General features: G+C 47.7%; 8 protein-coding genes and 1 long non-coding RNA gene across 10 annotated transcripts; 4 read left to right on the forward strand and 5 right to left on the reverse strand.

Annotated features, from left to right (window-relative positions):
- The first annotated feature begins 52 nt into the window (after positions 1-52).
- On the forward strand, positions 53-1,297 carry LOC6898253 (isocitrate dehydrogenase [NAD] subunit gamma, mitochondrial). Its single transcript, XM_002138283.3, has one exon. It carries the CDS (start codon positions 74-76, stop codon positions 1,259-1,261), a length of 1,188 nt encoding a protein of 395 aa, XP_002138319.1. The 5' UTR covers positions 53-73; the 3' UTR covers positions 1,262-1,297.
- On the reverse strand, positions 1,275-1,926 carry LOC4803815 (uncharacterized). The gene is made up of 2 exons (XM_001360435.4): positions 1,553-1,926; positions 1,275-1,492 (listed from the first exon to the last, which is right to left on the reverse strand). The coding sequence occupies exons 1-2, from the start codon at positions 1,838-1,840 to the stop codon at positions 1,460-1,462; spliced, it is 321 nt and encodes a 106-aa protein (XP_001360472.4). The 5' UTR covers positions 1,841-1,926; the 3' UTR covers positions 1,275-1,459.
- Positions 1,927-2,148: 222 nt separating this feature from the next.
- Positions 2,149-2,790, reverse strand: prim (primacord). The gene has a single exon (XM_002138284.3). The coding sequence runs from the start codon at positions 2,560-2,562 to the stop codon at positions 2,404-2,406; it is 159 nt and encodes a 52-aa protein (XP_002138320.1). The 5' UTR covers positions 2,563-2,790; the 3' UTR covers positions 2,149-2,403.
- A 634-nt stretch (positions 2,791-3,424) lies between these two features.
- On the forward strand, positions 3,425-4,725 carry cato (cousin of atonal). Its single transcript, XM_001360436.4, has one exon. It carries the CDS (start codon positions 4,048-4,050, stop codon positions 4,639-4,641), a length of 594 nt encoding a protein of 197 aa, XP_001360473.2. The 5' UTR covers positions 3,425-4,047; the 3' UTR covers positions 4,642-4,725.
- Positions 4,726-4,963: 238 nt separating this feature from the next.
- LOC6898256 (uncharacterized) lies at positions 4,964-12,023 on the reverse strand. Of its 2 annotated transcripts, XM_015183886.2 has the most exons (5): positions 11,533-12,023; positions 11,352-11,472; positions 9,591-11,290; positions 5,854-9,526; positions 5,623-5,755 (listed from the first exon to the last, which is right to left on the reverse strand). In XM_015183886.2, exons 1-5 carry the CDS (start codon positions 11,938-11,940, stop codon positions 5,751-5,753), a joined length of 5,907 nt encoding a protein of 1,968 aa, XP_015039372.2. In that variant the 5' UTR covers positions 11,941-12,023; the 3' UTR covers positions 5,623-5,750. The 2 variants fall into 2 exon arrangements, with proteins under 2 accessions (XP_015039371.2, XP_015039372.2); XM_015183885.2 differs by having other exon boundaries at positions 4,964-9,526.
- Positions 12,024-12,511: 488 nt separating this feature from the next.
- Khc (kinesin heavy chain) lies at positions 12,512-17,757 on the forward strand. The gene is made up of 4 exons (XM_001360437.4): positions 12,512-13,160; positions 14,520-14,979; positions 15,038-16,917; positions 16,987-17,757. The coding sequence occupies exons 1-4, from the start codon at positions 13,014-13,016 to the stop codon at positions 17,416-17,418; spliced, it is 2,919 nt and encodes a 972-aa protein (XP_001360474.3). The 5' UTR covers positions 12,512-13,013; the 3' UTR covers positions 17,419-17,757.
- Positions 13,856-14,481, reverse strand: LOC117183630 (uncharacterized). The gene is made up of 2 exons (XR_004468757.1): positions 14,265-14,481; positions 13,856-14,207 (listed from the first exon to the last, which is right to left on the reverse strand). It is a non-coding gene; the product is annotated as an uncharacterized lncRNA (long non-coding RNA).
- csul (protein arginine N-methyltransferase 5) lies at positions 17,690-19,981 on the reverse strand. Its single transcript, XM_001360438.4, has 6 exons — positions 19,606-19,981; positions 19,096-19,540; positions 18,870-19,035; positions 18,645-18,807; positions 18,075-18,586; positions 17,690-18,003 (listed from the first exon to the last, which is right to left on the reverse strand). The coding sequence occupies exons 1-6, from the start codon at positions 19,979-19,981 to the stop codon at positions 17,851-17,853; spliced, it is 1,815 nt and encodes a 604-aa protein (XP_001360475.2). The 3' UTR covers positions 17,690-17,850.
- A 296-nt stretch (positions 19,982-20,277) lies between these two features.
- fidipidine (coiled-coil domain-containing protein 93) lies at positions 20,278-22,701 on the forward strand. The gene is made up of 7 exons (XM_001360439.4): positions 20,278-20,523; positions 20,582-20,790; positions 20,851-20,980; positions 21,035-21,334; positions 21,396-21,757; positions 21,817-21,930; positions 21,986-22,701. The coding sequence occupies exons 1-7, from the start codon at positions 20,440-20,442 to the stop codon at positions 22,572-22,574; spliced, it is 1,788 nt and encodes a 595-aa protein (XP_001360476.2). The 5' UTR covers positions 20,278-20,439; the 3' UTR covers positions 22,575-22,701.
- Positions 22,702-24,785: the final 2,084 nt, after the last annotated feature.

Below are 24,785 nucleotides of genomic sequence, written 5' to 3' on the forward strand. Positions count from 1 at the left end.
TATCAATATTTGTATCGGGCCGTAGTTATCAGAAAAATTAGTATAGTTATCCAATACCGCTCGGTTCTATAGAATGCTGCGCCGCCTTAGAGACACCCGGATCCTGTCCGTTGCCCAGCTTAATCGCTGCTGCCGCTACCTGGCTGATGCTCCTGCAAAGCCCTCGGATCCATATGTCGTCACCACGGGGCTCAGTGCCAACGTGGCAAAGGGGCAGATGCGTTCCTTGCCGGTGAGCGGGCTGCCCCCGTCCAAGTATGGGGGCATCACCCATGTCTCCCTGCTTACCGGCAGCACGATCATTGGCCAGCAGGGGGCCAAGTTTGTGACAGCCTTGCTACACAGCACGCGGGTGCCAGTGGAGCTGCAGCGCATTGCCTCCGACCAGGAGGAGGAGTACTTCAATTCGGTGCTGCGTAACCATGCTGCGGTCCATGTGGACATCCTATGCGATAAAGAGGCGAAGAAGAAGTCCCTCAAGATCTGCAACGACCTGGACCTGTACGTGTTCATGACGCGCCTGCGCAGCTTCCCCGGCTTCAAGTGCCGCTTTCCCGACGTGGACATCCAGGTGATAGCCCAGAACAACATTGGCAATTACTCGGAGCTCGAGTACGCCCCCGTCAAGGGTGTGGTGGAGGCCCTGCGCGTCGTTACCCATGAAAACGTAACAAAGTATCTGCGGCACGCCTTTGAGGCTGCGATCCGCGCCGGCCGCTGTCGCGTCACCCTCATCCACAAGGCCAACGAGTGGCCAGTGACCGATGGGGCGATGGTGGAAATTGCAGAGAAGATGCACGCGGAGGACTACTGCTCCATCAAATTGGAGCTGATGGAGCTGGACGACTGCGTGAACCGGCTAATCACCGATCCCGCCTACTTCGACACCATCTTCACTAACGATCGCTACGCCACCTTCCTGGCTACCATCTGCAGCGGTGTTGCCGGAGGCGCAAATCTCTTCAGCGCCATCGAATTGGGGGACAGTCATGCTGTGTTCAAGCCACTCCAGACCAAGCTCTCGCTGACCAACTACTCCCTCCTCAGTCCTTACGGCATTGTGTCCACCTGTGTGGACTTACTGAACCATGTTGGCCAAGAAAGCTGCGCCAAGTCCCTATGGAAGGGGATGCTCCGCACCATGACCGATGGCATTAAGACTGTCGAGTTCGACGGACCAGACACCGGTGAATATGTGATCTGCAATATCATGAACAAGTTGCGGTGCAGTGCTTTGGGAGAGAATGTCGAGAAAAAGTGAATACCTTGTTAAATATATTCACTAAAATTTAATTAATTATGCAACAACGACTTTTAACGAGATAATTTTTAAATGGGAGCCTAGGGGTCTGGAGCATCTTTGGGTCTAGGGCAATCTTTGATTCGTAGAAATGGAAGACATTATAAGATGAGAGCCGATTCATCAGATTTTTCCTATAAGAGAACGGTGGTAGAGCGATTACAGATTGTCGCGCTTCATTGTACTCTTAGACTGGAGAAACCGCATTGATTAAATTATTGGTAGAAAAGGTTATATTTTTATGGATATTACCTGCTCCTCTTCGGTGCGCAGAGCAACCTCCTGTATGTTAATTTTGCCGTTGGTCGTGTACGTCACCAATTCCACGAACTTCCTGAAGTGGACCGTTCTGTTGGTATTGAACGTCTTAGCCGCAAGCTTGTTTCTCTTCTTCTTGTTCGGATATCTCATGTAGTCGTAGATAATCGGCTCATCAATGTTGCCATCATTATCGGTTGGGCCTGTGATTGCGGGTGCCTCTGCCATAGCGTTGTGCACTCGCAATTCAGTTTCGTTTGGGAAATCTTCAATTTTATCCATACTTCTAAGACATTTTTGTTGCCCAGAAATAAAAACAAACAAAACAAAAACAAAAACCAGAAGAGCAATGCTTCAATGATAAATAAAGAATCAAAATACAAAATTCATGTGCTCACATTTCCCCCTTGCTTTAAGCAGAGAAATAAAACTACTATACTTTAATTCTCATGTAGAAGGGGCTCTAAGTTTAGCGTATTTTCAGAGTCCAGGACCAAAGGCCACCCACAAACCTACATATGTACTGCATGCACACCCCTCGCAAGAGGGCTTAAATTGTTGCCCAATTACCAGGAAACGAAAACAGATCATAATTATAATAATTTATTGGTGCTCTCTGGAACATTTACAAAGTTATGCTTTTTCTATTGAACCATATGTACATATATGTTTATCCTATACGAAAAGGTTTCACCTAGAACATTTACACAGACATTTATGCTTATTTCTATGGATATTGCATCGCTAATTGAACTTTCACACACACATGAAGAAGAACAAGTCATTCACACTATCGAATTGGCAGTAGGCTCCACATCTATGTAGTCATGCTGCCATCCGTTGGGTCAAGGCTCTGCCATCTCGATGGCCTTGGTGTTGTTCCACTTGGACTTGATCGCGTTGCATATCATCATGCAGGTGAAGAGAGACAGCTCCAGGACACGACACAAGACGAAGAAAGTTATCTCCATTAGATCGTCAGTGGCTCCCAAATAAACACACATTTTGCGATTACTTTTCTGTGACACTTTTTAAGGCAAAGATTTTGTGCAGCTTGCAGTTTTTGTCGGCTCGCCTGTTAAGGTACACAAATGTTTGTGGAAGCTGAAAGATTTCGGGAATGGCAACACTTTGCAGGTTGGGGTCCTGTTATATCCTGCCCTGTTGCTGTATCAGCGAGCACACGAAGGACCTCGTCGGCTCGGAGTGCGAGAGCGAAAGCCAAGTGTACCGATACGAGCATAGGGTGAGGCGATTGCAGGCGTTCTCACGTTACTATGCAAGACGCTGTAGTACTACCATTTGTTGGTTTTACCACTAATTAATTATAAGTCAATCAAGTTACAATGCTTATCAGTGTCGGTGATATTCGAAGCATATATGTACATACTTGCCACATAAGCTAACGCACGTTAAGAGCGGGCGAGAGTGTCAAGAAAAGAATGCCTCACCTTATATAGATACACCCTGAGCCAAACTTTAATAGAGATGGAGAGATAGCGTGGGTGTGGGTGTGGGAAAGGGGGAATGGGGACGGTACATGCGCAAACATGTTCCGCGTACATGCAGTTCTGCGGGGAAGAGCGCCCCAGCTTCAGCGGCTATCTATCTCTGTTGCACTTAACACAGCAGTGCTGCAAATGCATTCCAAAGGTAAAATGGGATATTTCAGGGATACATACATATACACTGTATGTAGGGATATTTATCTGATAGATATTTAATGGGATGTTCAATCCAAGAGCTGGCGAGACAACAAATGTCGTGTCTCAACTGGATTCATTGTTTGCTTCAAGGACTGCTACTGGCACTAGTATTGCCGAGCGTTGACCATATGGCTGTGGCTGTGGCCTGGAATTGGGTTCTGGGCTCAGTGCAACATATGGTCACGAGACACGAGCCAGAATGCAGTTCCAGAAGCGAGTTAATTGATGGCCCAGGCCAGCCAGTAGCTCATCCTCGTCGAAGTTCCCCTCTGCCCACCTCCCTGGCTGGTGTGCTGTTGAGCGTGAAAGTCACAAATTACAAAAAAAAAAAGAAGAGAGAGGAAGATCACATGCCATGATAGCGCCAATTTGGCAAGCTATGACGCGTGCCAGAGCAGTGCAGCGCAAAGAGTGAATGAAAGGTCGAAGAAGAACAAAGTGTAGGCGTGCGCAAGGGAGCGAAAGAGCGAGGGAGAGCGTTCGTATTTCTAACCCCTAACTGGCACCGACAGCGACGTCGACGTCGACAGAGAGTAGCCGCCCCTGCCGACGATCCTTGGGATATGGTAATGGCTTTGAGGATCCTGCCAGAGGGGCAAGGGGTCATTTGCGGGCCATTTACACAAACTTGGTCAACGCAGCGGTAAAAATATTTGTAAAGCCATCCCGTCCCATCCCTTTCGGTGGTTGCCCGATCGGAGGGCTCGTGCTGTTCAGTGCAGCAGCAGCAGCAGTCGCGCGGCAGTTGCGGTGGAACTTTCGAGCCGTGCAGAACCCCGAGTCATGAGCTACTACTACTCGTCCGAGGAGGACAACAGCAGCTCCCAGTACTTGGGCAGCCCTAACTACAACCTGACGCCGATGGCATGCTCCACGCAGGAGTACAGCCATACCGCCTACCTCTCTCCCGACTGGCAGTTTCTGGATGTAGCAGGCGGAGCTAGCCTGGAGCTGCCCCAGGCCACCCACTCCGTTGACCTTGAGATGCGCACAGGGGCGGGCATGGACCAGCTCAAGAGGCGCAAGAGCGAGGGCTCCAGGAGATCAGAGGGCGAGTGCCAAGCAGCCGGCCAAGAGACGGTCGTTCTCAGTCCCACGGTGCAAAAGCGACGACGCCAGGCGGCCAATGCCCGGGAAAGAAAGCGCATGAATGGCCTAAACGAGGCCTTCGACCGCTTGCGGGAAGTGGTCCCAGCCCCGTCCATTGATCAGAAGCTGTCCAAGTTCGAGACCCTCCAGATGGCCCAATCCTACATTCTGGCCCTGTGCGACCTCCTCAACAACGGCGACGTGGATGTGGATGCGGCCGCCTACAGCCTATTTGGGAGCGGAAATGGAAGCGACAGCGAATCCAGCTTCCACTTGAGCCACGGTTAAGCTATACTCGATCTTAGATTTAAGCTTTTGTGATTCTTCTCTAACTCTAAATTTAGTATAAATAAAGAAAAATGAAACCAGTGAGATGCTTGCGAAATCAATTGGCCAGCGGATCGTTGGTTACGCCTCAATGGATCCGAAAATGCTCATAAATTAATTATTGAAAAGTTCATTGATAGGAAAACAATGAGTGCCAGTCCCCGTCCACGTCCCCGTCCCCGTTCCACATCGGAGTTCCCCGCCAACGCGCTTTGCAGTGGAGCGTGACACCCGAGGATCACGACTCCCGGCCAGGGATCTCATTGAATAAAAGGCAGCTGAGTCCTGCGGCTTCGGTTTGTTGCTGTTCTTTACTATGATACTCTGGTACATTGGTTGGGGCAAAGAACTATGTGTGAAGAAATAACAGCTATGCTATGGCTGGATGGCTACGCCATAGAGTTCAACCTCTGGATGGCTCTGTTTCAGATCACATCGGCCTCGGACTCACATGCGGCTCGCTGTGCTGAACTTTGATAAGCTGCATCTGCACATCATCCAAGCAGAGGGAGTTCTTGGAGGGTCGAAAGCCAAGGACGGGCGGATGCAGTACGATTACCTCTTGATTGGAACTCGAACCCGGATTTTTGGAGAGCAGTACGGTGCGGTTCTCCGCCAATATTGAACTTGTCTCATGGATCGGTCGAAGGATGGGCGTGCGATTATAAGCCATTGCTGTCATCGGTTTGGGCTTAGGCTTGCATTGCATCTTAGGAGGAGAATTCACGTTTTTCTTGCTGGTGCAGTATTTATGGTTCTTTTGGATCAGTTCTACTACTGGCTTGCGCCCTATCGACATTTTAATGTGCTGGTTGATAATACTCATGGTGGTCTCTGCGGCGACTGGTGGCACCTTATAGGAGCCAAGTACAGAGATACCCTCCGTTTTCCTTGGATACGACTGGTGAGCGGGCTTTGGACTGGCCCAGGACAAAGTATCGAAGCCAGAGCACTGCCGCGGGGTGCAGGGCTTCCTCTTCGCAAGCTCTTGTCCTGGGCAAGTCCTGTTGACACTCATCCTACGGTACTTAGCTTCGGGCACTATTATCAGATACTGATTCTCTTCATCTTCATCCTGTAATTGGCAAATGTAGTATGAAGCCCTGTTTAAATCAAAGGGGCAGCCGCTACTGGTGCCACCATCATAGTCGGCGTTTTTCATGGATCTCTTACCGCTGATTTGACGATTGTGTTTGCTACTTCTCGAAGAAATGGGCTTCTTTGCCATCTCTTCCGTGTTGGAGCTACGCCTGAGCCTAGACTTTGGGGTCGCACTGGATCGACCTGCAGTGGACTGGCTCCGTGGCGTTGCCTTGGCGATCTGCTGAGTACGAACCTTCTTCTTGGCGGACGTTTCCTCCTCCGCTTTCACATCTGTTGGCTTCTCCTCTTCGTCCTCGCAAAAGCATTCGCACTCACATAAACTGGTAGAATCCTCCAAATCATCCATACTTTCTGTACCGTTCTCCTTTTTCTTTATATCTAAACGCATATTCCTACCTTTTTCATTCACTTCTTCAACGTCTTCAGTATTTCTACTGTTCCCAGATTTGCTTCTTATGTTTTTCCCATTTGGAGACTCAACCCCAATCTGGCAATCACAGTACTCACTGTCACTGTTATCCTTTTCATCTTCTTTTCCAGTCCTCGTTGGGACCGCTGTAACGTTCTTTTTAATTGAAGTTCTCGTGGACTCTTTCGTACTGTGTGGAATATTCCTCCCATTAGCCTTCTTCGAATAGTTATCGGGCTGCCGGTAAGAATTATCAGCATCATCGCATTCACACTTCTGTTCGTTAACATAATTTTTAAAAGTATTGTTCTTTTTGGGTGTGGTTTTCTTCGGTTCTTCATTATTGTTTCGACTTCCCTTCGTATTATCCGTCTGTGCTTTAGTATCCTTCTCATCATCCTTTCTACTGTTTTTATTCCTGTTTCTCTTTGATGCGGCGATCTCCACATTCTCATCACAACGGCAATCATCGACTTCCTTTGGTTCCATTGGCTTTTCATTTCCGACATTCATTTTCTGTGAAGTAGGTGCCAATTTTCCCTTACGGTCGTTCTGACTGTTTCTCTTTGGTGGGGCAGTCCCGGGCACACTGGGTTCTTTCCAACGACTACTTCTGGTTGGTTCCTCCTGGCGGATATTTCTCTTTGCTGGCGTTTTTTCTGGAACCATGGACTCATCATCGCAGAGGCAATCATCGACTTCGTATCGATCCGTTGATGTCGGTCTTGATTTGGTCTGCCGGTCATATGGGCTATTTCTCTTCGATGAGGTATTCTCTGGAAAATTTTGATTTGGGATTTCCTCAAATCTTTGGCCTTGTGGTAGATTCTTCGCAGGCTTCTCTCCCTGATACGATCTCCGCTGGGGATATTGTCTTTTCGTTTGCTCCTGTTGCCGGTCATCTCGGTTGTTTCTTTTCGAAGACGGAATCCCCAAAACATCCTGCCGGCTATTTCTTTTTGTTGAGGTAATTTCTTGGGGACCCATATGGTCATCCTCGCAGAGGCAATCATCGACCTCGTATAGATCCGATGACTCTTCTTGGCTTTTATCCATTTTATTTGATGTCGGTCTAGATTTGGGCTGCCGGTCATCTGGGCTATTTCTCTTCGATGAGGTATTCTCTGGAAAATTTGGTTTCACAAATGGGCACAAGTTATTGTTGCAAGGGATTTCCTCAAATGCTTGGCCTTGTGGTAGATTCTTTGCAGGTTCCTCTCCCTGATACGATCTCCGCTGGGGATACCGTCTTGGCCTTTGCTCTTGTTGCCAGTCATCTTGGTTGTTTCTTTTTGAAGATTGAATCCTTGGAGCTCTCAGATCATCCGTATGATCGTCTCGCCAGTTTCTCTTCGATGAAGCAATCACTGGAACTATGGGCTCTTCTCGGTTACTACTTTTTTTTGAAGAGTCATTCTCTGAAACGCTGGCCTTTTCCAGACGGATATTTCTCTTTGCTGAAGTTTTCTTTGGAAACAGGGACTCATCCTCGCAGCGACAATCATCGCTTTCGTTTAGATCCGTTGACTTTTCTTGGCTGTCATACATTTTCTTTGATGTCGTTATTGATTTGGGCGGCCGATTCTCTTGGCTATTTCTCTTCGATGAGGTAGTATCTGGAACACTTGGTTCTTCCCGACGACTACTTCTCTTTGGCGAGGTAACCTCTAGAACTCTTGGCTCTTCCTGGCGGTCATCTCGGCTGTTTCTTTTTGTTGAGGCTATCACTGGATCCCTAGAATCTTCCAGGCGGATATTTCTCTTTGCTGAAGTTTTCTCTGGAACCATGGAATCATCCTCGCGGAGATAATCATCGATTTCGTTTAGATCCGTTGACTCTTCTTGGCTGCTATCCATTTTCTTTGAAGTCGGATTTGATTTGGGCGGCTGGTTCTCTTGGTTATTTCTCTTCGATGAGGTAGTATCTGGAACACTTGGTTCTTCCCGACGACTACCTTTCTCTGAAGAGGCAACCTCTGGAACACTTGGTTCTTCCTGGCGGTCATCTCGGCTGTTTCTTTTTGGTGGGGCTGTCACTGGACCCCTTGATTCTTCCAAGCGGATATTTCTCTTTTCCGAAGTTTTCTCTGTAATCATGGACTCATCCTCGCAAAGACAATCATCGATTTCGTTTAGATCCGTTGACTCTTCTTGGCTGCTATCCATTTTCTTTGAAGTCGGGTTTGATTTGGGCTGCCGGTTCTCTTGGTTATTTCTCTTCGATGAGGTAGTATCTGGAACACTTAGTTCTTCCCGACGACTACCTTTCTCTGAAGAGACAACCTCTGAAACACTTGGTTCTTCCTGGCGGACATCTCGGCTGTTTCTTTTTGTTGAGGCTGTCACTGGACCCCTTGATTCTTCCAAGCGGATATTTTTCTTATCCGAAGTTTTCTCTGGAACCATGGAATCATCCTCGCGCAGATAATCATCGCCCTCGTATAGATCCGTTGACTCTTCCTGTCTGCTATCCACTTTCTTAGAAATCGGGTTTGATTTGGGCTGCCGGTTCTCTTGGCTATTTCTCTTCGATGAGGTAGTATCTGGAACACTTAGTTCTTCCCGACGACTACCTTTCTCTGAAGAGACAACGTCTGAAACACTTGGTTCTTCCTGGCGGTCATCTCGGCTGTTTCTTTTTGTTGAGGCTGTCACTGGACCCCTTGATTCTTCCAAGCGGATATTTTTCTTATCTGAAGTTTTCTCTGGAACCATGGAATCATCCTCGCGCAGATAATCATCGCCCTCGTATAGATCCGTTGACTCTTCCTGTCTGCTATCCATTTTCTTTGAAGTCGGGTTTGATTTGAGCGGCCGGTCATCTTGGCTATTTCTCTTCGATGAGGTATTCTCTGGAAAATTTGGGTTTACAAATGGGCACAAATTATTGTTGCAAGGGATTTCCTGAAATCTTTGGCCTTGTGGTCGATTCTTTGCAGTCTCCTCCCGCTGATACGATTTCCGCTGGGGATACTGCTTTGGCCTTTGCTCTTGATGCCGGTCATCCCGGTTGTTTCTCTCTGAAGACGGAATCCCTAGATCATCCTGACGGCTTTTTCTTTTAGTTGAGGCAATCTCTTGGGGATACTTGGGGTCATCCTCGCAGAGGCAATCATCGACTTCGTATGGATCGATTGAATTTTCAAGACTTCCATACTTTTGGTTTAAAGTCGGTGCTGATTTTGGCTGACTGTCGTTTGGGCTGCTTGGCAGGCATCTATTGGTCATGTATGGCTCGTCGGTGCCATCCATCCCACGTCTTTGTCTGTAGTCTGTCTGGCCTCGTATTTGCTGTTGGCGTTCTGACGGAGGGGTGCGCTTTTCAGGTTTAGTCTGTAAATCGGATATGACGTTAGATCGCCTGCATTGCTGCTGTGTATTTAAAGGCTCACTATACCTGGCCTTTATCGGACGATCTCCTCGAAACTTGTCTTGGCGCCACTTCCATTGTTCGGCTTAAAAGTGGACATGTGTCATCCTTGCAAGGGATTTTTTCAAATCTTTGGAAAGGCGGTTGGGCACCTCTGCTTTGGTCTTCTGCTTGGGCTGTCTCTCGAATATACGATCTTCTCTGGGGAATCGGTTTTGCCCTCTGCTCGGCATCTTCGAAAGATTCTTCTGCATCGTACTCGTACTGGCCTTGTTGTCTGTCCTGAGTGTATTCTCGAGCAAATTGATTGGAAGTCCTCCTCCCTTGGTCTTGTTCCGTACTTTTCACGAAATCATCTTGAGGAGCATATTTGTACTCATCTCTTGCCTTCGACACCTTTGAAGGAGAACTCTCCCTTCGTCTCGCCACTTCATTTCTGGGTTGTGCTTGCCTCCGGGCTGGACACTCTACATAAATTATGTCTTCGGGCTGGTAACGTCTTTGGGGTCGCCTGGCCACTGGCTCTTCGCAGAATTCATCATCATCATCCGGATACGTTTTCTGCACGCGTCTGCATTGGCCGAGACAATAATCGTCCATAATTTGTGCAGCAAGTGCAGCGCACTGTTGTGCCCCATAGGAATCTGCCCCAGAGCTACGGGATCCCCGACTCCTCACAATCGGAGCGGAGTTCGTGGTATCTTTTGAGCTGGACCCAGGAATATCTTCCTGGCGGGGTTGCGGCATGCGTTTGACGCGGTTGGGACTGAACTGCTCTCTCGTTTGTGCATCAGTTGGAGCATCATCAGGTTCGGTGTTGCTGTATTTCCTCTGGTATCCAGCAAACGGCTGGGGACGCCGCAAGGTTGGCTCTTCGTTGGCTATCGATTCCTCTCCCTGATGATAAAGTTGAGCGACTTCCTGAGCTGGCGTACAGTAGCAATCGTCATATTCATATGGGTCTGAACCTTCCGGATAATAAAAATTTTGATCCTGCTCGTTTTGCTCTGTGTTCTCCTGATGACTAGGGTCATAGCTGTAGCTGCAGTCCGCCGGAAGAGCTTTGTTCTCGTTGGAGTTGTAATACTCGAACAATGGAGTTTCGGCTGATTGTAGTTGCTGTCCGCTGGCGTCGATGTCGTTATAGTCTCGATTGTCCTCTTGGATCTCCCTGTTGTCAGCAGGATGATAGGTACAGAAGACATTGTTATTAGTTCGAGGTCGCATGTCATTTTCTGGATTAAACTTGAGCAACAGCACATTGCACTCCTCCTTGTCAGAAGGTCGACTGCAGTAGTTACGGCGGGCGCTACTACTTTGGTGCTCGGTGGAGTTTCTGCTGCATTGAGAGTTACTGTTGCTGGCCTCCATCCTCGGTCTGAGTGGTTGCAGATGCTCGGCTGGTGAATTGCGAGGATTGGTTGTTGGTGCAACCTCGTACGGACCATTGCGGCTATACTTTTCTGTAGGTCTGGCATGTCTTTGGAATCGTCCTTCCCGATCCGAGTCTGGGGGACACGGACATGCGCCTCTAACCTGATACCGATCCCTCGACTGCTGGTGGGACGAGGAGTTGCTAGACTCCTTTTCATCTTGCCCATCGTACTGACGATCGGCTCCGGAAGTGGCACGTAATGGTAATGAAGTTACCGGCGTCTCGAAGTCCGAGTCAGACAAGGACGAAATATCGAATTCAACGAATTCCTTGGAGCTTTTATTTGGAGAAGCTATAATGCAAAAGAGATCATTAATGCGAATTGAATGGATCTCGAAACTGGCTGGACTTACAGATATCTGGATCGACGTGTAAACTGCGCCTACACTCCACCAAGTTCTTGCTCATAACTGACATGACATCATCAATAATAAACTGCAGTTGGTCGTCGTAGACGCTAGGTCTGCCGTTGAACTGCGGGTTATTATCGAGTGATTGCTGTACGGATCGAATCGTGCGGATATGTGTCCTTACCTTCTCTGCCTCATCCGGTTCCAGGTCGGGCAGGAATTGGAGGTCCTTAAAAATCGAGCGACAGGGAACGTAGGTTAATCCCTCCCGCTGGCTACGCTTGATGGCCTGGCATTCCGTGTCGTAGTAGTTGCGAAGGGAGAGCACCTGCAGCTTTACCTGATCCGTCGTTAGGCCGTTGTTGAGAATCCGCGTGATGCGGTTCCAGGCGCTCTGCTTTAGGGGCGCACAGTGGTAACCCGGGGACTTGGGATTCCAGAGACACTGGTTGGCTCGGTACATGCGAATCAGCCGCTCTACATAGACCTCCTCGTTGGTTAGTCGCTCATTTTTCGTGTAAATGTTGTTCTTCGAGTCCATTTTGTATGCCCGTCCACTCGTACCCCACGGCGCCTGGAACCAATGTACCATAGAAAAGGGAAAGACTTGTACAAAGAGAACAGACAACACAACTATAAATTTAGATTTAGATGTGTCAAAAGTTGAAGTACATACATATATGTATATTCCTAACTGCCAAAACAGAGCCAGCCTTATGGGAAAATCGTGCAGTAAGAGCGAAAGAGATACATATGCGTCGAACCAGCAGTAGCTGCGTTTTAACAAAAATAAGGTACATATATAATGGAATATATCATTAATTTCATCAATTAAATTTGCATGTAACTTATTATTCATTATCGGTAGCTGTTTGGCTCTTGCTCTCTCTTCTTGGCGGGATAATTCTTCACAACACTGTCCTTTTCCCTCGCACTTTCGTTTTCTGTTTGACCTTTTTTTGCTTAAACCTTATTTTGAAAACAATCCAATAAAAGGGGATCCCCAAAATTAGCCAATCTTGTAGGAAATTGATTCATTAATCGGATCTATCTAGCTAGTAATATTTGACGGAATATCAAAATCGAGGAATATGTAAATAGAACTTGAATTCGTCAGTATATTTACGGTATATTTTTTAAATGAGACGGTATATTTCTGTATATTTCTTGGGGCTAGTCACACTGTTCGGTGCGTTCGGGGGCAAGAAAGAGTGCAAAAGAAAATAGGAAAATAAAAAAATAAACTCCATCAACGCATGCGAGTGCATTTACCAGCTGCACCTCATCATTCCGGGCTAGTGCAAACGACCAAAGCCGTAAAGTCAATCGAGCTTAATCAAAACAGGGCCGCTACAATTCATCCGCGAACTGGGCGTCTGGTATAACCACAAAATTTTCTCTGCATTTGAGCCTAATTTTCGCGAGTCGGCCTATATAGAACACACCAATCAGATATCAGATTGCCCGTGTGGGGTTCGTCACTACCTTTGCTGTTATTCCATTTGTATTAATGCTTGTTTCAAACGAGACCCCAACACCGAAACATAAACGACAATCGTTTACCACGTAAACAGCTGCATGCGAAAAGATAAAAGTTTGTTCGAACAGTAACTAGAGCCGCAGTTCCGCCAGACGGATACCAGATCAGAGACAGAGAGTGCAAAGATGTCCGCGGAGCGCGAAATTCCCGCTGAAGACAGCATCAAAGTTGTCTGTCGCTTCCGACCGCTTAACGACAGTGAGGAGAAGGCCGGCTCGAAGTTTGTCGTCAAATTCCCCAACAACGTGGAGGAGAACTGCATATCTATTGCGGTAAGTGTATTTCACCTAAGTAAAGAGATCCACTCCAACGACAGTTCCTCCTCCACACACATTTCATTTCCCTTTACTTTGTGTGTTATGCATAAATCTCTGCGTGCTGTCACGGCCCATGACGTCATGCCTAACATTAGACCGTACGCTCCCGTACGTTAGCCTTCCCCAGCAGCAGTGCCGTCGACCAATTGGAGCAGTTTGGGTAATTAGCGCAAAGCTTGTGTATTCCACATCCAGTGAGCGTGTCTCGAGCGACTGCCCACAGGCGGAAAACCATAAGAAATCCGAAATTACTTCAGATCAATAGTATATTTTGCAACAAATTGATTTTCCGCCCAAAGACAGAAAAAAAGAGCGAGGGAGAGGGAGAGTGAAACGGGGTGTTTTTGTGTGTATGGGAACGTCAAAGAATAAAAGCCGAAAGCAAGGCAGTCCCCACCCACAATTATAGTCCCACTTGTGTCCCAATCCACAGAAATTTGCATTGCTAACCTTCTCTGCAGCAGCGGTCTCGCCGTCTAAAGTTCCAGCCAGTCCGCCTTCTATGCTTACCTCACTTACATTGTACCTGCCCCCTGTGTCTCCATGTGTGTGTGTGTGTGTGTGCCCTCCCATTGCCACCAGCTGCCGCCACTTCACTCCACCAGCCGCAACAGTGACTCATGCACGCAAACCACATAAAAAGAGGAACATAGGGCAATGGAATTTACTGGTTTTTGGCGCTCATAAATAATAGATGTACGTATTGTGGAACCACTGAGTTTTCACCATAACTCCACCTGTAAACGAACATTTTCCCAGAAATCGGTTTGGCAACAACAGTTTCTACTACCAGTTCTGTTGCCACTAGCCACTTACTGTTAAACATTAAGATTGTTAACCGCTATATATATGTTCAATTAAACGGTGAACTTACCGTAACTCGAACTGTAACGTAGTCGAACATTTTCGCGGAAATTATATATAGAGCAACAATGTCTTATATCCTTGTCTATCTCGTCCCATCAGCGAACTAGTTCTTTCGTTGAACCATAGCAGGCAGCTCTATAACATACAAACACATGAAAGTACTTGTGTATGCATGTATTTATCATTACTAACGCTTCTCTTTCGCTCTTTCTTTTGCTGCTCGTTATTCATTACTGCTTTCCTCCCATCTCCACACCACTCCGCTCGTCTCTTTCTTTTGTTAATGCTCATAATTACAATCCGTTTCGCGGCCATGCGTTCAAATATGATTTGAAAGCTGCCAGAAATCCGGCAGCGGCAGGGAAGGGGTAGGGTAAAAGCTGAAGATCGGCTAGAAATTTGGGAGAAAAGAAAAGAAAAAATCTTAATACATGTCTCTTTTTTCAGGGCAAAGTCTACCTATTCGACAAAGTCTTCAAGCCGAATGCCTCCCAGGAGAAGGTTTACAACGAGGCGGCCAAGTCCATTGTCACGGACGTCCTGGCCGGCTACAATGGAACGATATTCGCCTATGGCCAGACCTCGTCCGGCAAGACGCACACAATGGAGGGCGTCATTGGCGACTCGGCGAAGCAGGGCATTATTCCACGCATTGTCAATGATATCTTCAATCACATCTATGCCATGGAAGTGAATCTGGAGTTCCACATAAAGGTCTCGTACTATGAGATCTATATGGACAAGATCCGAGATCTGCTGGACGTGTCCAAGGTGAACCTGAGCGTGCACGAGGACAAAAATCGAGTGCCCTATGTGAAGGGTGCCACGGAGCGGTTCGTCTCCTCGCCAGAGGATGTATTTGAGGTGATCGAAGAGGGAAAATCGAATCGTCATATTGCCGTTACAAGTGAGTGGTCGAAATGGGCTTGTGCTTGGGGTTTACTGAAATATTCCATTCTTTGCAGACATGAACGAGCACTCCTCTCGATCGCACTCAGTTTTTCTGATCAACGTGAAACAGGAGAATCTGGAGAACCAGAAGAAACTATCGGGTAAACTATATCTGGTCGATTTAGCCGGTTCCGAGAAGGTTTCCAAGACAGGAGCAGAGGGAACGGTGCTCGACGAGGCGAAGAACATCAACAAGTCGCTGTCGGCGCTGGGCAACGTGATCTCAGCGCTGGCGGATGGCAACAAAACGCACATACCCTATCGCGACTCGAAGCTGACGCGCATCCTGCAGGAGTCGCTGGGAGGCAACGCACGCACAACCATTGTCATCTGCTGCTCTCCGGCCAGCTTCAATGAGTCCGAGACGAAGTCCACGCTGGACTTTGGCCGGCGCGCCAAGACAGTAAAGAATGTGGTCTGTGTGAACGAGGAGCTCACCGCCGAAGAGTGGAAACGACGCTACGAAAAGGAGAAAGAGAAGAACGGTCGCCTCAAGGGCAAGGTGGAGAAGCTGGAGATAGAGCTGGCTCGTTGGCGGGCGGGAGAGACAGTCAAGGCCGAGGAACAAATCAACATGGAAGATCTCATGGAGGCCAGCACGCCCAATCTGGAGGTGGAGGCAGCACAGCAGAAGGCTGCGGAGGCGGCCAGTGCCGCTCAGAGGACGGCCCTGGCCAATATGTCCGCTTCGGTGGCTGCCGACGAACGGGCCCGCCTGGCCACGGAGTGTGAACGTCTCTACCAGCAGCTGGACGACAAGGATGAGGAGATTAACCAGCAGAGCCAGTATGCCGAGCAGATGAAGGAGCAGGTCATGGAGCAGGAAGAGCTGATAGCCAATGCCCGGCGGGAGTATGAAGCTTTGCAGTCAGAGATGGCACGCATCCAGCAGGAGAACGAGTCTGCCAAGGAAGAGGTTAAGGAAGTGCTGCAGGCGCTGGAGGAGCTGGCTGTCAATTATGATCAGAAGTCGCAGGAAATCGACAACAAGAACAAGGACATCGATGCCCTCAACGAAGAACTGCAGCAAAAGCAGACTGTGTTCAATGCCACGTCCACAGAGTTGCAGCAGCTCAAGGACATGTCCTCGCACCAGAAGAAGCGCATCACTGAGATGCTGACCAACCTGCTGCGCGATCTCGGTGAAGTGGGCCAGGCCATAGCCCCCGGAGACTCCGCCATCGATCTCAAGATGAGCACCCTAGCCGGCACCGATGCCACCAAAGTGGAGGAGGACTTCACCATGGCCCGCCTGTACATCAGCAAGATGAAGACTGAGGCGAAAAACATTGCTCAGCGCTGCGCCAACATGGAGGCCCAGCAGTCGGACTCCAACAAGAAGATATTCGAGTACGAGAAGGATCTGGGAGAGTACCGTCTGCTCATCTCGCAGCACGAGGCGCGCATGAAGTCGCTACAAGAGTCGATGCGGGAGGCGGAGAACAAGAAGAGGACTCTCGAGGAGCAGATCGATTCCCTACGCGAGGAGTGCGCCAAGCTGAAGGCTGCCGAACACGTGTCCGCCGTCAATGCCGAGGAGAAGCAGCGCGCCGAGGAGCTGCGCTCCATGTTCGACTCGCAAATGGACGAGCTGCGTGAGGCCCACACCAAGCAGGTGTCCGAGCTGCGGGACGAGATTTCCGCCAAGCAGCACGAAATGAACGAGATGAAGGATGTGCACCAGAAGCTGCTGCTGGCCCACCAACAAATGACCGCCGACTACGAGAAGGTCAAACAGGAGGAGGCCCAGAAATCCAACGAACTACAGAACATGATTCTCACCAGCGAGCGACGGGAACAGGCGCGCAAAGACCTCAAGGGCCTCGAAGACACCGTGGCCAAGGAACTGCAGACGCTGCACAATCTCCGCAAGCTCTTCGTTCAGGATTTACAGGTAATGGTGCCCCATACTTAATGTTTCTTTCAATTAAAAAACTGATCTTTCCCACATTTTGTTTAATAGCAACGAATCCGAAAAAATGTGGTCAACGAGGAGAGCGAGGAGGATGGCGGATCGTTAGCGCAGAAGCAGAAGATCTCCTTCCTGGAGAACAACCTCGATCAGTTGACCAAGGTGCACAAACAGCTGGTGCGCGACAACGCTGACCTGCGCTGTGAGCTGCCCAAGCTGGAGAAGCGTCTACGCACGACAATGGAAAGGGTGAAGGCCCTGGAGACGGCGCTAAAGGAGGCAAAGGAGGGTGCTATGAGGGATCGCAAACGCTACCAGTACGAGGTGGATCGCATCAAGGAAGCGGTACGTCAGAAGCATCTAGGACGGCGGGGACCGCAGGCACAAATCGCCAAGCCCATTAGAGCGGGACAGGGCGCCATTGCCATACGAGGCGGTGGCGCTGTCGGCGGAGCTCCATTGCAGACCCCCACCAACTCCTAGATTCACACACACCACCACGCACCCCGTCGCCGCCCAGTCCATCTCCGCTTTAAACTAAAAACTAAATGGATTGATTACGTTATACATACTTAAAATAATTGATAATTGCCTTCGCTTAAAGAGATGTCGTTTCGCGATCATGTGCAGCGCTTTAAATATATATATATATACATAAAAATATAATATAAATAATTGAATGAGTGGAAAACGGAAAATAATAACTAAATTTTACAAAAGCAAACAAAAACCCACAGATATTTAAGGACATCTATTGTACGTTTAAGAATATTTATAAACTTTTCAAAACATAAAACTAAATAAAAGTCGCAGACAAATTAATTACAGAGTTGAAATTTATATTCCTTTTAGCTAATTATTTATAATATTGTTTATATTTTTATTGGTGGTCAATTCTCGAAAGATTGAATGTAACTAAAGTCGCATGTGGTAGCCACTTCCACCCGCATTGTGATGCTCCCAGACCTCTCGTGTGCTCACCTGCCACTCGTACCACACCTTGTCCGCATCGACGCAGCGCCAGAACTTGACTGAGATTGTCTGTCCCTCCTTGAGGGTCCTCGGATGCTGCAAGAACACGATTAGAACGATTAACCATTATGATCAATGAAAAGCCGGGACCGAACGCCATCACTTACTGTAGGAAAGAACATGGGGAACCACGAGAACATGCCGGGCGTGTGGGTCAGTGGGTTGATGCTCAGGTGGATATCCTTATAAAGCATTGTATCAAAATAGCCACCAATGCCATGTAGCACGCAGTCTTTTTGGACAGTAAAAGAGATCTCCTTGCAGCGTGTATTGTCAATAGTCGCCTCACGATTCGGATGTGAGAATTCAAACAGAGCTTGGGGATTGTCAATGTGATAAACGTTTTTGAGGAGTGATACATAACCATAGTCGAAGGCTGGAACGATGGTGTCCATCTGGCTGACATTCTGATGCAGCACTGCTGACATGATTGGATTGATGTACGACGTTGACTTGTAGGGTATGCTTATGCCATCCGTTTTGAGCAGCTTCAATGCGCCGTCAAGGCACTCTGGCGACAGTTCGTTATCCCCAAACGAGCCAAGCAGCTCGGAGACGAGAATATCAGCCTGCTCTGGAGGTGAAAAGTCGCGCATGTCCTTGGAGAATATGTGCACATCTAAATTATAATTAGAATCAGGATAACTCATATCCGTTTTTCACTCTCTGCTGCTTACCTTTGTCTTCCCAAAGAGTATCTACCATATGGGAGAGGGTGCGAATGGCATTGGGATTCTTTTCGATGATGTAGAGTCGCACCTGACGCTTTGTCAATTCCGCGGCATTAAAGATGGCCCTCGCTAAAGGACCACGTCCCCCACCCAGCAACATCACTACGGTCTGGAGATTGAATGTCAGGTATTAGCTGGAATCTGAGCCCAATTGTAGACTAGTTTCCTTACCAGCTTGTTCGGCGCGTCTATGTCGCTCACTCGATCAATCAGAGCCGCTTTTACCGCGTTCTGGTAGATTTTATACTTCACTGGATCCGACTCGAACACCTCGTATGTATAGCTATCCAGATTATCGAAGAGAGGTTGCAGTGGAATCTCCAGAACGTTTTCATAGCTAATTGGCAAAGGGTTAGTGTGCGGATGAAAGATTCTGCTCTGCTCCACAGACACTTACCTATTAAGAATGTGGCTGTCGTTGTGGTCACTGGCGAGTTTCCGCAAATAATCGGCGTACTGGGAAATAGACAGGTCATTCGGATTGGCGGAGATTATTATATTGGCCCGTGCCGAGAGAAAGTGGCCTATGACTATCTGCCACTGCTTCTGCAGAACATAGTAGTTGGCTTTGTTTCGGATGAACAGAGAGGATGGAATGATAATGGCTTCGATGGGCTCGCCTAGCCACCGGCGAACCGTCTCCTTACTGGGACGATTCAAGTCATTCAGCTCAATTACAACTTTCACTTTGCTGTTGTGCTTGACGGCAAAGCGCAGGCTATTCCACCAAGTCCATGGATCTTTCGCCTCCGCCTCGGCTATTTCTGCATCGGTGACGTCTTTGCGGTGCTCGAAGCTACCTATCTCTGGGTTGCTGATTGGTACTTGTATAAACCAGTTGCCTAAATGGAAATTAAACATATACATTTTTAATTGCATTCGTTTTACGGCAGTTTACACTCATAACCTTTCGTTTTGGCCCTTACGATCTCGGCCAAGTTGTCGATTTTTGGTCCCCGCAGTCGCTTCATCATGCTACCAACATTCTGCAAATGCTCCGCCCATGCTACATCTCGAAGGAGAATCTGTTTCGCATGCTCGCGTAGCTTGGGGTTCGGGGAATCGACATCCACATCGGACAGCAAGAAAATCATCTTCGAGTTCCAGTCGACAGCGTTCAGCAATGTGCCCGGGTATGTGGGGTCCGTCTCATATGGGTCCAGCGGGACCATATTAGCATTGATCGATGTGGCCACCACATTGTAGTTGTTAGCATTAGCGTGTTGTATCAGTTTTGGTATACTGTTCGTGCTCTCATGCAGAAGGCAAACGTATAAGTTCATTTTAAAAATATGAGTCGTCAAAAACGCGGTCACCGGCTTGATTGAACGAACTTAACCTTCTTAGCCCCCTCGAATTAAACAGGTGAACAGCTTGAGTTAAGCCGCGGAAAATAATACTGTATGTACATATTACTGGTAGGTCATTACTGGTTTATCACTTAAAAAAAAAAACAGACCAAATATCTTTCAAATGAACTTCGCTTCAATTCTTCAAGATTTAAAATTTTCGTGGAGTGAATTTTTAATTGTGGTTGACAACGGGCTAATCGTTCTCTGTCCTTAATTTAATAGTGCTGCCACACAGTTTTTGAGACCAGGCTGCCATACCGTTGGATAATATGTTGATATTTTGTTTTCTAATTTTTTGCTGATAATTCGCTTGTTTTCTTATTTGTGGGTGGAGCTTTGCCTCGCTTGGCATACTTGAAGTACCTTGGCACCAGTCAGCTGAACGCTTCATGGCGAACCGTGATGTATTCTCCAAAATCCTGCCAAATGTCAAGTTGGCCACTCGATACGATGAAGACGGACGCGAAGTTCAGGTAACTACATCTGAGCCAGCTGAAATGCCTCTTAGTAATGCCCGTTATTGTTCTTTAGGTGGAGAGTCGCGAGGACTCGGATGCGACAGCAAAGCAGCAGGACACTTTCGACATTCTAGTGGACGCCGGCTACTATCGGGCCCGCATCAAAGGCCTGTCCGCCTTCGACAAGGTTGTGGGCGGCATGACTTGGTGCATCGAATGCGCCGACTATGACGTGGACGTGGATCTGCTCTTCCACGAAAGTCTATCGATTGGCCAAAAAATGTAGAAATTAACCCTACGAATTTCTTGGAAAAGAATTTGATCCATCTTATATATCTGCAGAGCTCTCGTGGAAAAGATTGTTTCGGTTCTGATCGATATGAAATGTCCACATAGCTTGGAGCCGCATCAAGTGCAGGGTCTGGAGTTTTTAGCCATTCATCCCGTCATCCAGTGGCTAGTGAAGACTTCGGTAAGTAGCTTTTCCACCGATGTATGCATATAAATAGAGAAAACCTCTTTGCAGGTGGAAAACCGAGCTGTGCGTGGACACCGCTTGAAGAAATTTGCTATTGGGGAGTTCCACAATCATTATCAGTATAAAAGCGACAAAGACAATCTGACCAAAATACGTCTTGCCTCTGCCAATATAAAGACGATTCAGGATCTCTACAGCCCATTTAGGATGTACCAACGCCAGGAAACAGCTGAAGATGATGAAGTATCGCGGGTGCGCATGACGCTACTTGAGTACGGAGATCCAGGGCCGACGTTCAAGGCAAGCGCAGGCCGCACGGCAGGGTTGGTCGCCGACGAGGCAGATGAGGTGAGAACAAATAAATTCTTTTAACATGCCTAAAAAAAAACTACGAGAATGATTTCTTTAGCCACTTGTTCTGGAGCAGTACCTTCGCACCCTATCGCTGGCTAAAGCAGACTTGAAGGGCACTCAGAAACGTATAGATCTCGATCCCACTGCGCGGCATGCACTACAGCTGCACTATGCGGAATTTAAGCTGGAAATGGAAACCGATACGCAGGAACTGAAGACACAAAATCAACAGAAGCGCCTAGAGGCAGCCAAAATTGCGTTGGAGCATAAGGTGAAACGCTTCTGCAAAGACAATGAGCAACTTGAAGAGGCGGAAAAGGAGCAGAGCCAGAAAACCGAAGAAAAGGAAGAGCAGCTGAAGACCCTCAAAGCTGAACTAAAGACTCACAAAGAAACGGAAGAGAGTGCGGACTCAAAGTGAGTTCGAAAATGTTAGATGGATTTTGATAAATGATGTTACATGATTATCTCTCTAGGCTGCTGGAAAAGGTAAAGACTCTGTTGAGGCAGCACGATGAGCTAAAAAAGAGTGAGGCGGAATTCAAAGAGTCCTGTCGGACGGATCTGGCCAACCTACAGCAACAGATTGAGTAAGATTGAAACTTTTAAAGTATAAAGTAGCCTAAATCATACATTCTACTGCAGTGAATTGGAAGCCTTTAGTGCCCAGGATGCGGAAGCTCAGGCAGCTGCCTTGGCAGGGGAAGAAAAGCGGCTCAAGGATCTGAGACTGAAGGTGGCCAAACGAAATCGCGGCATTGTGGCCATTGAACGGAAGCTGGACGCGATACCCGATCGCACAGAGCTGGCCCAGTACCAGCGACGCTTCCACGAACTCTACAACGAAATGAGTGGCAAGCACTTGGAAACAAAGCAATATTATATACTGTACAATACGCTGAACGACAAAAAGCGCTACCTGGAGAAGGAGCTGACGATGCTGAACTCCATCTGCGAGGCCTACAACGAGGGCATGATGAGTCCCCATGGACGTGAGGACTTTATACGGCAGTTCGAGACGATTGTGGATGGAGTGAAGAGTGCCCAGGACAAGGTGCGTCACAAGTACAACGAGGAGCGTATGCGACGAGACGAGCTGAATGAGGAATTGCAATCCCTGCTCGAACTCCAACGCCAGTATGCCTCGGCCGTCAAGCAACTCACCCGCGAGTGCCAGCGATGCGAGCAACTGCAGCAGCACCTCAAGTCAATTAAAAGTAGGACACAGTCCTAGCCCCGCAATATGACATTTAATTAATTGGTTAATCCTCCGCGAGAGCAGACTATCCTCGAGGGGCCCTCGCAAAATTACTTAGTAAATTTGTTCAATAAATTATCTCCCCGTAATTGTGGTGCAAGTTTCCGAGAATTTATGTTTGACTGAGTGGAGCCCAAGGTTTCCCCTAGAGGGGATCAAGTGTACACGCCCCAATGATGCCCATTTGTCATGCTTAACTTTAACCTTTGGCAGTGCAGTTTCACATTTCCCAGAGACCCACGATTATAATATAAGCGTATATTCGTGTATTTATGGAATTTCTGCCCCTATTGCTGCTTCTGCTGGTCGCTGGGTTCGCAGCATTTTAAATCCATATAGTGGAAGAGATAAAGCATCTGGCATGCACCAAAATACATTTGCATATTTACAGAGAAAGCAATTCAAATTGCCACCACAAGCTCTCTTCATTCCATTCAATTTGATTCTCCAATTAAGATGCGGACCGCTTACTGCCACGAACCGCAATCAGAGCCACTTCATGGGGGCAGAAGCACGGCGCAGGGAGCTCGGATCCCGGAGAAGCATGCCCCAGCTGACGGTGTTTTCTGTTAATTAATGTCCTTGCACCTTAACATTGAATTCAAGCTGAGCAATTGCAATTACACTTTATTGCGTGGCAATCAATTCCATTCAACAAGTGACATTGAGACAGAGACATACTTTCTTCCACCTCCTGGCTGCCAGCACTTCCTCAGATGGCTCCGCTTGTCCAGCCACCGAGGAAACCTTCGGCCAGTGTCAATGATAAATTTTTAGCATACATATAAGAAATATTTAAAGGGAGCCTTGGTGCTGGATTGAGCCATGTGCAGGGACTCAATAGAGTCCTTCACAGACAGTTGAACTACACCACTCCGCTGGCTCCTGGCTTCCATTGTGATAGTGGGGACCGCCGCGCCGTTTTGCCTCCTCTAAATACCTCCGCTTTTCCTTATCACACTGTGAACACACTCGCGCATACAGCACCTACAAACATACATTCATACATACATACATACATACATATATGTATATATATATATATATATATATATATGTACACACATATGTATATACGACACGTATACTCATCGAGCAACCAGCCAGCCATGTCGAAGAGTTGGGTATCTCTGGTGGAGGTGGAGGTCGTAGTTCCATGACTTTTCCCTCGGTAAAAGTGAAAGGAACAGGCCATAGAGGAGCGGGCGAACAAGGGACGATCCCGCGTTTCCTCATTTATATTTGCTTTGGCTGTATCCCCAAACCAAACCAAACAGGCACGCACACATGCAGCACAAAGGCTGAAAGGGATGGAGAAGAAAAGAGATAGAGAGTAATGCTAAAAAGATAGCGAGGAACGGAACACACATACGAGAACGAGTATAAGCCTTGACAAGAGTCAATCAGCATATTTGCTCGTTTGGAGGGAGCATGCCAAGCGGATAATCGATTCGAAATGTGTTTGAATAACAAATTACTGGAAATTGTGAATGCGAAAGTCATTGTAGCACATACATACATACATTTGTATACGAGAATACGGGTATAGAAACGTATGAGCGTGTGTGGACCCATCCTTTTCGGGTGCGAATTAAATGTATGCATCTGAGAAGTCAAAGCCGCCAGATTTTGCTGGCAACGTCTCCATCCTGACAGGCGACAAGGCTATGGCGGCACGTATGCTTATGGGACAAGGTCTGGATGTCTGCCCTGTTAACCACTTGTTGGCCTGTTGGTGACTGAACTTTTATCTTGAACTATTGAACTTTGGGGCACAAACAATGAACTGCCTTATTGCCAGAAAGAATGCCGTGTGGAACGTGGGGGTGGCTGTAGTTATCTCCCCCTATATCTGGATGGAAAAAGCAATAATACCCATCCGCAGATGTTATTCCTTTGAGGAGGGGGAACGGGAAGGCTTAGCCACATGATGTGCGCAGAACTATAATTTTATTTCTGTGCTATTTAAATAATCACCCAAAATCGGTCAGAGTCGAAAGTTGAGGTTCGATTTGGTCAAGTGTCAGTGCACCTTTGGTAAACAAAGAGAGTGCCCTCTGGCTCTGGCGTGCATGCATCCTTCAGACATCTACACGACAACATACGCCGCAGACAAGTTTAAATCAAGCCACAGTAAAACATGCATTAATCAACTTCAGCAATGAACCAAGTTGCCCCCAGGACTAG

The sequence above is a fragment of the Drosophila pseudoobscura genome, chromosome 3, assembly GCF_009870125.1.
Source record: "Drosophila pseudoobscura strain MV-25-SWS-2005 chromosome 3, UCI_Dpse_MV25, whole genome shotgun sequence".
Taxonomy (NCBI): domain Eukaryota; kingdom Metazoa; phylum Arthropoda; class Insecta; order Diptera; family Drosophilidae; genus Drosophila; species Drosophila pseudoobscura.

Excerpts from the sequence above, each read along its gene's own strand:
- prim (XM_002138284.3), bottom strand. The coding sequence starts at position 2,562 with ATGTGTGTTTATTTGGGAGCCACTGACGATCTAATGGAGATAACTTTC.
- LOC6898256 (XM_015183885.2), bottom strand. The coding sequence starts at position 11,940 with ATGGTACATTGGTTCCAGGCGCCGTGGGGTACGAGTGGACGGGCATAC. Across the intron at positions 11,473-11,532 it reads AACCGGATGAGGCAGAGAAG|TTCAACGGCAGACCTAGCGT; the intron begins GTAAGGACACAT and ends AATAACCCGCAG. Across the intron at positions 11,291-11,351 it reads ACACGTCGATCCAGATATCT|CTTCTCCAAATAAAAGCTCC; the intron begins GTAAGTCCAGCC and ends TTTGCATTATAG.
- LOC6898253 (XM_002138283.3), top strand. The coding sequence starts at position 74 with ATGCTGCGCCGCCTTAGAGACACCCGGATCCTGTCCGTTGCCCAGCTT.
- LOC4803815 (XM_001360435.4), bottom strand. The coding sequence starts at position 1,840 with ATGGATAAAATTGAAGATTTCCCAAACGAAACTGAATTGCGAGTGCAC. Across the intron at positions 1,493-1,552 it reads TGCGCACCGAAGAGGAGCAG|TCTAAGAGTACAATGAAGCG; the intron begins GTAATATCCATA and ends CGGTTTCTCCAG.
- Khc (XM_001360437.4), top strand. The coding sequence starts at position 13,014 with ATGTCCGCGGAGCGCGAAATTCCCGCTGAAGACAGCATCAAAGTTGTC. Across the intron at positions 13,161-14,519 it reads AGAACTGCATATCTATTGCG|GGCAAAGTCTACCTATTCGA; the intron begins GTAAGTGTATTT and ends CTCTTTTTTCAG. Across the intron at positions 16,918-16,986 it reads TCTTCGTTCAGGATTTACAG|CAACGAATCCGAAAAAATGT; the intron begins GTAATGGTGCCC and ends TTTGTTTAATAG.
- fidipidine (XM_001360439.4), top strand. The coding sequence starts at position 20,440 with ATGGCGAACCGTGATGTATTCTCCAAAATCCTGCCAAATGTCAAGTTG. Across the intron at positions 20,981-21,034 it reads AGTGGCTAGTGAAGACTTCG|GTGGAAAACCGAGCTGTGCG; the intron begins GTAAGTAGCTTT and ends ACCTCTTTGCAG. Across the intron at positions 21,931-21,985 it reads AACCTACAGCAACAGATTGA|TGAATTGGAAGCCTTTAGTG; the intron begins GTAAGATTGAAA and ends ATTCTACTGCAG.
- csul (XM_001360438.4), bottom strand. The coding sequence starts at position 19,981 with ATGAACTTATACGTTTGCCTTCTGCATGAGAGCACGAACAGTATACCA. Across the intron at positions 19,541-19,605 it reads CGTAAGGGCCAAAACGAAAG|GCAACTGGTTTATACAAGTA; the intron begins GTTATGAGTGTA and ends ATTTCCATTTAG. Across the intron at positions 18,587-18,644 it reads TACTCTTTGGGAAGACAAAG|ATGTGCACATATTCTCCAAG; the intron begins GTAAGCAGCAGA and ends ATTATAATTTAG.
- cato (XM_001360436.4), top strand. The coding sequence starts at position 4,048 with ATGAGCTACTACTACTCGTCCGAGGAGGACAACAGCAGCTCCCAGTAC.